At 42.0% G+C, this 13,260-nt stretch overlaps 1 protein-coding gene across 1 annotated transcript; it reads left to right on the plus strand.

Moving 5' to 3' along the window:
* The first annotated feature begins 679 nt into the window (after positions 1–679).
* On the plus strand, positions 680–1,063 carry LOC114551451 (uncharacterized mitochondrial protein AtMg00860-like). Its single transcript, XM_028572489.1, has one exon. It carries the CDS (start codon positions 680–682, stop codon positions 1,061–1,063), a length of 384 nt encoding a protein of 127 aa, XP_028428290.1.
* Positions 1,064–13,260: the final 12,197 nt, after the last annotated feature.

Genomic DNA, 13,260 nt, shown 5'->3' on the forward strand with positions numbered 1-13,260 from the left:
TCCCTTTCTATTACTTTTACTATTACTATTTGTGTGTATCCAGTCCCAGAAATGCTTGTTACTAATCCTAGCTTCTGGGGAGTTTACTCCCCGGAGTCCTTATGTTTTTTTTCCCCAGCGTATTTCCTTGGAGAACGTTGGCACCAAGATCCTGGTTCCAGCTGTCGCCGTGGTCCTGCTGCACTCCCTGCCGAGCTCAGCGGTGCCCTGCAATGTCATGCTTCTTCCGGCTGAACCCTGCAGCTTCCCGCTACATCCAGTCACTGTTCCATTATTAATGTGACTATTATTGCCACTGTTCATCACACCCCCAACCGGCCCGTCAGACACCGCCTACCAAGAGCCTGGGTCTGTCCGAGGTTTCTTCCCAAGAGGGAGTTTTTCCTTGCCACTGTCGCACTGCTTGCTCTTGAGGGAATTACTGTAATTGTTGGAATTGTTGGGGCTTTGTAAATTATAGAGTGTGGTCTGGACCTACTCTATCTGTAAAGTGTCTCGAGATAACTCTTGTTATGATTTGATACTATAAATAAAATTGAATTGAATTGAATTGAATTGAATACCAGGAGTACAGGCATATCTGGATGATGTGATTTGCTACGGAACCACTCAACAGCAGCATGATGCCAACCTACGGAGGGTGCTGTATGCTTTGAACGAGGCAGGACTTAAGCTGAACATGCAGAAGTGTAAGTTCAACCAGACTTCTTTGCGGTTCCTGGGCCACACCATATCCAAGGAGGGGCTCCACCCAGATCAAGATCAGATCACAGCTGTGGCCAATGCACCTGCCCCACATGACACATCCTCCCTGCAATCCTTCTTAGGTCTTGCGTCATGGTACAGTAAATTCATTCCTGACTTTTCTACTGTTGTTGAACCTCTACGTGAAACACTCAGCGAGTCTACAGAACGGCAGTTCACCTGGACTGCTGAGGCTGAGCATAGCTTTACTGCCATTAAGAGACTGATTGTTGAGAGCCCTGCCCTAGCACTGTACGACCCTGAACTGCCTACATATGTAACTACGGATGCCTCTGATTACGGACTGGGGGTGTACTGAGCCAACTTCATTCAGACAACACAGAGAGAGTCGTGGCGTTTGCATCCAGAACACTCTCTCCTACTGAAAGGAAATATTCCACTGTGGAACGTGAAGCACTGGCATGCGTTTGGGCAGTAGAAAGGTGGAGAACCTATCTATGGGGACATCACTTTGTGTTACGCACAGATCATCAAGCACTTACTACCCTGCTCACATCCAAGGGTACAGGCCGTGCTGGACTGCGAATTGCGAGGTGGTCTGCACAATTACTTTGCTTTACATATGATGTCGCTTACCGCCCTGGGAAACTGAATGTTACTGCTGACTGCCTGTCCAGGCTTCCACTGCCTGATACAGGGGGAGCTGAAGTGGAACCGGACATAGTGGCTACTGTCTTCAGGGAGTCTTTGCATGCCATGTCCTTGTCGGAGTTCACTGCTGCATGTGACACTTGTCCTGAACTGACTCAATTGCGACAACAAATACAGAAAGGGTGGCCAAAATGCAGAAAGAATGTACCTAAAGAGCTGGCTTCATACTTCGATGTGCAAGACGAACTGGCTGTAGAAAAGACACTTGTCATGAGAGGTACTGACCGCTTGATTGTGCCTACATCACTGCGATCCAAAGTGGTAGACTTGGCACATGAGGGGCACCAGGGAGTGGTGCGCACTAAACAGAGACTGCGAGAACTGTATTGGTGGCCACAAATGGACAAACATCTACAGAGTAAAATAGAGTCATGTGTGTCATGCCAATATAGTGACAAAACAGTGAAGACTGCACCCGCACCGCTTACACCTGTCGAACTGCCAGATGGACCATGGGAAAAGGTGGCCATTGACATAACCGGTCCTTTCGAACGTGCTACATGGGACTGCCATTATGCCATCACTCTTACAGACTATTACAGTAAATGGCCAGAAGTAGCATTTGCCTCTACAGTCACAACAGAGGTGGTTACCTGTTTCTTAGCGGCAGTGTTCAGTCGGGAAGGAAATCCGACCTGCCTGGTATCTGATAATGAATGTCAGTTTACTTCCTATGAGTTTGCAAAGTTTCTGAGAGAGCGAGAGATTAAGCATCTGCGCTCCAGCGTCTACTACCCAAGAGCCAACGGAGCGATTGAGAGATTTAATAGGGTATTAAAGGAGTGTCTCCAGACTGCAGAAAGAACACACAAGCCTTGGAAACAAGCAGTGACAGAGTTCTTACAGATTTACCGTGCTACACCGCATGCTACTACAGGGGCTACTCCATTCAAGTTGCTGAGAAATAGGAAGATGCGTACAAAACTGAACGTCCTTCCTGTCTCACACAAAACTGCATCACACAAGCAAGTCAAAGAAACTGCGAGACAAAACCAACAACACAGTAAGGAGTATACAGACAGAAAGCGAGCAGCAAAAGTGCCCACCTTTCAAGTGAACGATGCTGTGCGAGTCCGGAGACTGGAACATGTCTACAAGGGGTCATCCAAATACACAGAACCTCTGACAGTCATAAAGAAGGTCGGACCAAGTACTTACCTTCTCAGTGATGGTCGGAAATGGAATGCCTCAAAGCTGGTGCGTTTCCCTAAGGAGGCTCTAGCTTGCATGAGCGAGAACAATGGGACTACACTGGATGGACTCACTGTGACCGAGAATGTGCATGTTGGTCAAGAACCAGGCCCTAGACGCACCACCAGAGTCAGAAACCCACCTCAGTGGTTAACAGACTTTGAGAGATGAATATGATCCAGGATCAATTTGTGAACTGTGCAAATTGACAAAAAAAAAAAAAAAAATACTCATACCGTTCTGTTATGTGAAAAAAAATGTCACTGTTCTCAAGTCTGAGTTATACTAGCTAAAACAAGAATAATCTAATTTCATGTCCAATTTAGGTTTCCAGGTACTATCATTAATGAAAGGGTTATTTTACAGAGGTTGAGGGTACCATGTTTAAGTGACTAATTCCTTTAAGAAAAGGGGAAATGTTGTGTCCTGTTAATACTGTTAGTGAACACTAGGGGCGCTAGAGTGCACCGTGTGGTTACAGGTGAAAGGTATGTGCGTAGAGGAAGAGAAGGATGTGAGAAGAAGAATAAAGTGAAAAGTAGTGTGATACATGTCTCTCGGCTCGTACTTAAAATACTTTTACAAAACACCACAAGTTTACAGCTAGTTTTATGAATGTGATCAGATCAGACTGTGGTTGTACTGGGCAGCTTCCAGTATGAATGTGATCAGATCAATTCAATTCAATTCAATTTTATTTATAGTATAAAATCATAACAAGAGTTATCTTGAGACACTTTACAGATAGAGTAGTTCTAAACCACACTATAATTTACAAAGCCCCAACAATTCCAACAATTCCAGTAATTCCCTCAAGAGCAAGCAGTGTGAGAGTGGCGAGGAAAAACTCCCTCTTGGGAAGAAACCTCGGACAGACCCAGGCTCTTGGTAGGCGGTGTCTGACGGGCCGGTTGGGGATATGATGAACAGTGGCGATAATAGTCACATTAATAATGGAACAGTGAATTTGAAGCAGCAGGGTTCAGCAGGACGCAGCATGACATTGCAGGGCACCGCTGAGCTCAGCAGGGAGTGCAGCAGGACCACGGCGACAGCTGGAACCAGGATCTTGGTGCCAACGTTCTCCAAGGAAATACGCTGGGGGAAAAAAACATATCAGACTGTGGTTGTACTGGGCAGCTTCCAGTATGAATGTGATCAGATCACACTGTGGTGGTACTGGGCAGCTTCCAGTATTAAAGTGATCAGATCACACTGTGGTTGTACTGGACAGCTTCCAGTATGATCCATTCATGACTCCATTCCATTTCTGATCATTTGTTGAAAACAAATCATAGTATTCAAAGAAACACAAACACTGCAATTTACATCAGCAATTAAACTGATTAAATCCTGCGTTATTTGGTGATTGATTACGCTATTTATAGGGGTAAAATGCAGTGATGTACTGTACTTAAGTAGCCTACATTTATTACGTATCTGTACTTTAGTAGAATCAATATTGCATACTGTTGACTTTTACTTCGTTACATTTTGCAGCAATTATCTATACTTTCTACTCCACTAAATTTCTACAACGTTCCGTTACATTTTCTGATCAGTTTTCCCCCCTGCCCAAACGTCTTCCTGACCGTCCCACGTTTGTCTCATCAGTGAAGTTTGGTTGCCATAGATACAGTATATATTGGGCACCGCCGATCCTTCATCGGCTTCCAAGCCAGCTCCACTGCTCCAGAGCCCGGGCGTAGCACCGCTGACCATCGGTAATACAGCCTCCGGTAAAAGTGAAAATGTTTTTTTTTATTATTCCCGTTTTTAAATCAAAGTTGCTATATCTATTTCTCTCCACAGCCTTGTTTACTCCTCCGCCAGGCTGCGTAAGACGCGTTCCTATCTTATTTATTTGGCTGGACCTCTTCACATTGCCTCCCCATTCCCGCTGCTTCACACACTTTATTTGCTTACTTGCATGGTTAAAGAAAATAAAACCGTCTTAAAATACATCCATGAATAAAAACAACCGCATTCCTATTCTAACAACATATTTCCGTTTTATGCTGGTTAGGATAGGAACTTCTTATAAAAGTTTGTGGTACTGGACAGCTTCTACTTTTACTAAAGTAAATATGTCTCTGGTTACTTGTACTTTTACTTATTAATTTATTTGTACTGAGATTCAGTACTTCCTCCACCACTGCAATGTACAAGTCATCTGCGACTCCGACAACCATCTCTTGAAGGCGGTCTCCTGCTTCCCAGGAGGTTCACAGGAAGTGTCATGTCCTTATATGGGTATTTACGGAGCGTTTTCTTATGTTAATTAGGAACAACTGGCACGCGCTTTCAGTTACGAAGACGTGGGATTCATCAATCCTAAGAACACAGGTGCGAACAATTCTGCTGTTTAAGAACACGTCATGAATCAGACGTAGACTTTTCTTACGGACTTTCTTATGATCATATTTAAAAGAAAACTTAGGAAGTTATTGGTGAATGAGGCCCAATGTTTTTATTATATTTGAATTATTCTGGTAGTTGAAGAACATGTCTCAGAAATCAAAAGGTGACTTTGAGAAGTAAGTAATGATAAATAATCGGTTCTCAAGAACTTCTGCTTCTGATCCATTAGAGTTTTATATATTTATATATATTTTATAGAGTCTGAGAGAGCAGAGAGGGTTTACTGCTGCAGAGGATTTTTAGGGAGAATCCAGCTCATTTCTCCTGCGTGAAGTTATGATTCATCATCGTCAGAAGATCACAGCTGAGAGCCGTTACATAACAAAGACACAAACACACAGTAAATATTCCCGTATAAACCAAATCTCCTTGAGAAAAAGTGGAACAACTGCAATCAACATTAATTAGAAAAATCCAATCTGTTTGATCCTCAGATGTGATGAGACACACCAAGCAGCTCCGTTCAGCCCAGAAAGGGAGTAGCAGTTCCTGTTAGCTGGAGCTCTCTAACCTTTAGTAACTCTTCACGTCCACGTTGAAGCTTTTCTTTACGTTTTTGGCAATTTCTTCAGTGCTTTTTCAACGCTTTCTTCAGCGTTTTTTTTCAACGCTATTTTGACACTTTTTTTGGTGCCTTTTGGATGTTTTTTAAACACTTTTTAAAAAACGCTTTTAGGACGTTTGTGTCTATGAGCAGCTCAGCCTTTCTGTTTGTTTGTTTGGGTGATTATTTTCATACCTGATATTATTTCCACTCTTCATGACAGCAGCTGCAGCCAAACCTTCCTCAGCCTCATTACCCAGCAGCCCTTTCACAGAGGATGTCCTGATTGGTCTTTGACATGAAGACAGTTTCACACTGAAGCAAACAGCTGCAGAACTTTAACAATAAACAATAATCTAACAGTCACTCATGTGTTCATTCTGAAGTCTTCAGAGTTCTGTCAATATATACACATACATATATACAGCATATATACACACACATACAGTTGTGTTCAAAATAATAGCAGTGTGATTTAAAAAAGTGAATAATGCTCAAAATCCTTAGAATAGCTTTTAATTCCATAATATCAATGCATTGGGAACACTGCACATTCAATTCTAAATCAAAACATGACCAAAATTGATCAAAATTAGGCTGTTCTTTACAAACTCAAATATTTACTGTATGGACTGAAAAATGTCTCAAGGGTTTGCTTTACTTTGAATCACTGCACTAATATTTAGTTGCATAACCATTATTTCTGAGAACTGCTTCACATCTGTGTTGCTGAGTCGACCAACTTCTGGCACCTGTGAACAGGTATTCCTACCCAGGACCATTGCACTGGAATGTCCACAGTTCCTCTGTATTACTGGGTTTGGCCTCAGAAACAGCAATGTTTGATGTCACCTATGGGATTGAGGTCTGGGGATTGGGCTGGCCACTCCATACCATCAATCTTGTTCATTAGGAACCAAGACTTACTGGTGTGTTTTGGGTCATTGTCTTGTTGAAAGACTCATTTCAAAGGCATTTCCTCTTCAGCATAAGGCAACATGACTGTTGGAGCTATTCATTGTTTTATTATTGTTAGAGCCATAGTCATTGTTTGTTATGTTTAATAGTTAAATATTAATTTATTTAATTTCGGTTTTTGCTTGAATCATATAGCTACATACATTTGTTTTATCATTAGTATTTTATTTTGCTTATTTTCAGTATCATCTAGTGCTTTTGTTTTGAAAGTACCAAGCAGCCTTAGCCACAGGTGAAGTCTACAAATATGGGTGAACAGGTATGTGGGAGGTAGACACCGGGGAGGGCTGATGGTTTTTTACCAGAGCCTAGAGACGCCATTGCTCCTTTGTGTGAAATGTTTGTTGCTGAGAAATTGGATTAATAAACCTCACAGAAATGCCATCCCTGCCTGGACAATGAACGTTTTTATCTCTGCATAAGATTCACTCCTTCGGTGCCTCAGTGGCTTTAGGAGTATTTTGGTTTGTTTTGTTCAGTCTGAGGACAATTCACCACTACAATGACCTCTTCAAGTATTTTGATGTATTGAAACTGATCCATGATCCCTGGTATGCGATAAATAGGCCAAACACCACAGTATGAGAAACATCCCCATAACATGATTTTTGCACCACCATGCTTTACTGTCTTCACAGTACTGTGGCTTGAATTCAGTGCATGGGGTCGTCGCACAAACTGTCTGCGGCCCCTGGACCCAAAAAGAACAATTTTGCTCTCATCAGTCCACAGAATTCTCTTTTGGCCAGTCAATGTGTCCTTTGGCAAATTTCAACCTATTCAGTACATGTCTTTTTTAAGCAATGGGACCAAAGTCCGCTGTTCCTCAGACAATGACCATTTTGCTGAGTATTTCCGTGTGGAATGCACTATAACCAGCATGCACATTTGCTTCCTTCCGTCCTTAAATATGGGCCATAATTGATGCCTGTGCATTCACAGAATCAATCACCTCACTAAGTGAACACAACACTGCTATTATTTTGAACATGCCCCTTTCAATTACAGATTCAATTACACATAATGTGCAGCATGCAAGTCATGACTGTTGGGTCTGTTGGTTTTCTATGACTCTACAACACTTACTAGTAAATTATTTGCCATATAGAAATATCACTTCAACCAAGAAATTGGATTTATGAGGTTAGTGATGTTGGACTGCTATTATTTTGAACACAACTGTATATAGAGTATGTGTATATATATATATATATATATATATATATATATATATATATATATATATATATAACCGTGTAACCTGCCGGCCCTCTCGACTCTAATGTAACCGTGCAACCGGCTGGCCCGCTCGAGTCTAATGTAATCAAGCAGTGTCTTGGTTCTCGGCAAGTTTGAGTTATTAACCAAGCGTTTCTGGTGCATCTTAGAGAATTGTGTTCATGGCAATTCACACATTATTAATGGGGAAGTACATACAAATAAACGTCATGTTATTTTGGTAGTTATGTTAAGTTAAATGTTAGAGAAGTGAATGTTGCTACATGGTAGGTAGGCTGTCACGAGGAGACCACACACCAGGCTACTGAATGAGACCGTAAAGACCGTAACCAAGGCTACTGCATGAGTCTACACTCACCTTAAAGATTATTAGGAACACCTGTAAGATTTCTCGTTAATGCGATTATCTAATCAACCAATCACATTGCAGCTGCTTCAATGCATTTAGGGGTGTGGTCCAGGTCTAGACAATCTCCTGAACTCCAAACTGAATGTCAGAATGGGAAAGAAAGGTGATCTAAGCAACTTTGAGCGTAGCATGTTGTTGGTGCCAGACGGGCTGGTTTGAAGATTTCCCAATCTACTCAGTTACTGGGATTCTCACCCACAACCATTTCTAGGGTTTACAAAGAATGGTCTGAAAAAGTAAAAACATCCAGGATGCAGCAGTCCTGGGGGGCGAAAATGCCTTGTTGATGCTAGAGGTCAGACAACAGGTACCACTCATCTCCACTAAAAATAGGAAAACGAGCACACCAAAATTGGACAGTTGAAGACTGTAAAAATGTTGTCTGGTCTGATGAGTCTCGATTTCTGTTTCTGTGAATTCAGATGGTAGAGTCAGAATTTGACGTAAACAGAATGAGAACATGGATCGGTCATGCCTTGTTACCACTGTGCATTTTCTTGGCACACTTAGTACCAACTGGGCATGGTTTAAATGCCACAGCCTACCTGAGCATTGTTTCTGACCATGTCCATCCCTTTATGACCACCATGTACCCATCCTCTGATGGCTACTTCCAGCAGGATAATGCACCATGTCACAAAGCTCACATCATTAAATTGGTTTCTTGAACATGACAGAGTTCACTGTCCTAAAATGGCCCCCACAGTCTCCAGATCTCAACCCAATAGAACATCTTTGGGATGTGGTGGAGGGAGCTTCGTGCCCTGGATGTGCATCCCACAAATCTCCATCAACTGTAAGATGCTCTCCTCTCAATATGGGCCAACATTTATAAAGAATGCTTCCAGCACCTTGTTGAATCAATGCCACCAAGAATTAAGGCAGTTCTGAAGGAGAAAGGGGGTCAAACACAGTGTTAGTAGGGTGTTCCTAATAATCCTTTAGGTGAATGTATATTCAAACGGGTGTCTAGGTTCTCGGCAAGTTTGAGTTATCAACCGATCCCAGAAGTCTTTATTTTTCGTGCATCTTAGAGGATTGTGTACATACAAATTCAAAGACTACATTATCGATGGATATCACATACAAATGCACGTCATGTTATCGTAGTAGTTATGTTAAGTTAAATGCTTGTTACGTGATAGGTAGGCTGTCACCAGGAGACCGTGCACCAGGCTACTGAAAGAGACCGTAACCGTGCCTAATGCTTGAGTCATGTAATCAAACGGGTGTCTAGGTTCTCGGCAAGTTTGAGTTACCGATAGCAGAAGCCTTTATGTCTCGTGCATTTTAGAATTGTGTTCATGGAAATCCATAGGCTACATTACCAAGGGGAAAGTATTATATCACATACAAATACACGTAGTGTTATCTTGGTAGTTAAGTTAAGTTAAATGTTGGAAGTGAATGTTGCTACATGGTAGTTAGACTATCACGAGGAGAGCGCCCACCAGGCTACCGAATGTAACCGTGGCCAGTGCGTGAGTCTAGTGTCGGTCAGTATGAGTGTGTAAATAGTTTGTCAAGACCGAATGTAACCGCAAATGCTCGAGTCTTCCGCGGTGTCTTGGTTCCTGGCGGGGGAACGCGATCACCCACCCCCCCGCCAAGGGCACGCGAACCGGTGACCGAATCTATTAACTCGGTAGGCCAACCAACAACCGTCCGGTTGAACAGACTCACGTAAAAGAGTCGGTTGTCCCATCACTAGTGAGATAACGTTACTGTCGGCTGCAGCCTGAAGCAGCGAGCTGAACAGTGAACAGGATGTGAGATAATGTTACTGTCGGCTGAGTGTGTGCAGGGATTAAAGTGACTAAAATACCTTTACCTACCTATACAGATAGCACCCCCTTTGCAATTGCGCCCTATTGGTTTTTAATGTACAACAAGATGCAAACAGCAAAGTAAAGGAGTATTGTGAGTGTTGTCTTTTCCTGATGAACAAAACAATATTTCAGTACCATCCCACGACTAACCACTGCTGTTCTTTTCTACTGCAGCAATCATATTGTAGAAAGGCTTTACCTTACACTCTCATTACTTCAGGCCCAAAGTGTTTAAAGGGAGCTTTTTTTATTGGTAATATGTAATTCAACACCAAGTCAAATCTATAAAATCAAGTTTGCAAGACTTCACTGTTTTGATTCAAGGGCTATTAATAATGAAACATGTATAACTTTTCAGTTAAAGCTTTTTTTATTATTTGAATTCAAACTAAAAAAATGTTTGTACAATAACAATAAATAAACAGTTTTATCTATCTCAGACACATCTGTGCCTTCTGTTAGCAACAACGCATCCATGATGGCCAGTGGCCAAATAGTGGTTACCATTAAACGCACACAAATCATGATGCTAATATGCGAGGAAACTGGTTCCGGGTTTTGTGCTATAAATTAATAATATTTTATAGCAAAGTTATAAATTGACTATTTTAATCGCATGATTATTTCATGTCAACATACAGTCATAACCTACTGTCATTAAAAGTGAAACCAAAATAGGCTATAAGGCTGTATGTGCGTCATAGCACAAACATGATTGACACACAGGGCCGATAATCAGCCGTCTGACAGTCTGGCGAGGTCAGTGACTCGAGTCTGTTCGGTGTGTCCCGTGCTGTCTTCAGTCTGGGGGGCTGTCGGAGTTCATTTTGGCCGACCTGACATGTTCAGTCAGAGGTAGGGCAGTCGGGACTCTCCCGGACATGGCGAGTGGAATGAGTGTGACTAGAGTCTCTCAAAATCTGACAAAAATCTTTTAAACTGACCTTTGTAGATCTGAAATGAAGACAGATTCAGCAACTGCACGGCCTATTTCTCTCTTCACATGTTTTCAGAAACACGTTTCAGTGAACTATTTTAGTACAATATGAGATCGGATTCTGAACGAGCCGCCATGACAGTCTGGCTTTGAATTTCTGGAGAAAACAAACCCATGTGACGCGTTCGTGGAGCAGCGGGAATAAAGAGTTGGGCTCTGGGTTTTTTTTTCTCACCCCGGTGATCGGCACATCTGGGTGATACCCTCAAATGTGCGTTAGCATGTTGGCTGCGTTTCAAACATACCCTACCAAAGGTACCGCTGACACCGATCATCGTCTTATTCACAATCCTCTCTCCGTTTCTAGCTGATCAGGAACTCTGGCCAGACCTTCAGACACTTGTCCATTCTAACCAACGAGCTAACGTTAGCTTGTTAGTAGCACGGTGCCAGACGTTTCGTTTTCTTTCTTGACAACTGACTGATTTGCGAACGAGCTTGGATGTTTAGGGCCACAGCTTTCTCACCATGTCCATGGATTTAAGATAAAACATCACGTTACCCCGTTATTATTGTTATAGCCTAGCTACATCCATGTGTCATGGTCCGTGCACACTCCACGGTCAAGAGCGTAAAGAAAAACACTGACGTAAACAGTACCTGTACCGTCGTATTACATCCCAGTCACACACTTATATACCATCTATGGTCACACGGAGTAAGCTGTAAAGTCACACACTAAGCATTTATTTAGGCCGTTACGGTAATTATTTCATCCTCCGAAAGGACAAGACATAATTTTAGACCTTTGTAAATTAAATGTGTAACTTTGTGAACGTCATTCAACACTTTTAAGCCGCCCCCCCACCACACACACGTTTTTTCCTCATCGGATCTGCATCGATCTCAGATATGGCATTTCTAAAATCAAATTGACGGAACTTTAATCCCTATGCGTGTGTGTGTGTGTGTGTGTGTGTGTGTGTGTGTGTGTCTCTAAATTAGGGTGACTAGATTTCCGGGAGCTGAAACCGGGACACTTTGCATGTGACCGTAGTGCTCGTGCACGCGCACATGCTTTATAACGTGAACATGTGCCAGCCGAGGTCAGACATAGACAGTAACTTCATTATTTTGATCATAGGCTCCTCATCTAATAATAAATGTTTTTTTTTTCGGTAAAATTAACAAAATTGCAGCAACAGCCTTTTTCAGTTCAGAATGAGATTTATGTTGAGACTTTTCTAAAAAAGATTTTTGAAGTGTTATTTATTCCAATAACACCAAAAGAATTAAAATGATTGAAAATTTTGAGCATTAAACACAATTTTTATGTACCTATTTCTACCCTTTTCTGAATCAATGTATGCTGCAAATATCGTTATGTAAAGAGAAAAATAGATTACAATCCAAATATAAAAACATAATGGAATATATTGAAGTAAGGCTAACAGGCATTATGTATTGCTTTCAAATATGTATTCTCCTTTGGATGGACTTTTCTAATTATAGCTGAGTCAGCACACATGTAGCCTAGGCATCATTTACTCCTCCCTCCTGTTTTGCTCTTTTGTTGTTAATGTAGGCCTATTAATAAACCCCTGGACTGTAATATTTCAGATGTGTTTGAGCAATGTCCAAAACTTTGTGCACATTCAAAATACAGTATATCTGTGTTCTCTGTGATTTGGATGAATCGTGATTTTGAGAAAAATAAAGTTATAATAGGCTATTACAAAAATAAAGTCACTATTTCAGAAATCTACCTGCACCATAGTCTGGTTTTCCGTGATTGCTGTAGCTCTCAGACCTTCTGACAGACACAGAGCCCTGTTTGGGTGTCTGACTGAGACAAAGAGTTTAGCTAGGGAAGTGGCCGTCGTTGAAAACCGAATCTACTGCAGAAATACACGGAGCACAAACGCAACACATCTACCGCAGCATGTCGACAGCAGAGCGCATCCGTTATAACCTGAGGCTGCGCTGCATTTTACAGAGAGAGTGGACACTAAGAGACGCACAGGTCTTCTTCAGAGCTCCGTGTGGTTGAGTCTGAACAATAGACTGTAAACATCACGTCACAGGAACTTCAAACTAAATCAGTAGTATCTTTGTGTTGATGGCATCAATGTATTACACTGATTTGGCTACGATTCCTCCGAAAACTTCACCCCGCTTTCACAGCTTTTCCTCCACGTAGAGACGGTTGCTAGGTGATAGCAACAAACACAGCATGGTCGGACCCTGCATGTAGCTGCCCGTTCTATTCGCCTCGGAAAAATAATCTGGAAAAAGT

The sequence above is a fragment of the Perca flavescens genome, unplaced genomic scaffold (genome assembly GCF_004354835.1).
Source record: "Perca flavescens isolate YP-PL-M2 unplaced genomic scaffold, PFLA_1.0 EPR50_1.1_unplaced_scaf_1, whole genome shotgun sequence".
In the NCBI taxonomy this organism is placed as follows: Eukaryota; Metazoa; Chordata; class Actinopteri; order Perciformes; family Percidae; genus Perca; species Perca flavescens.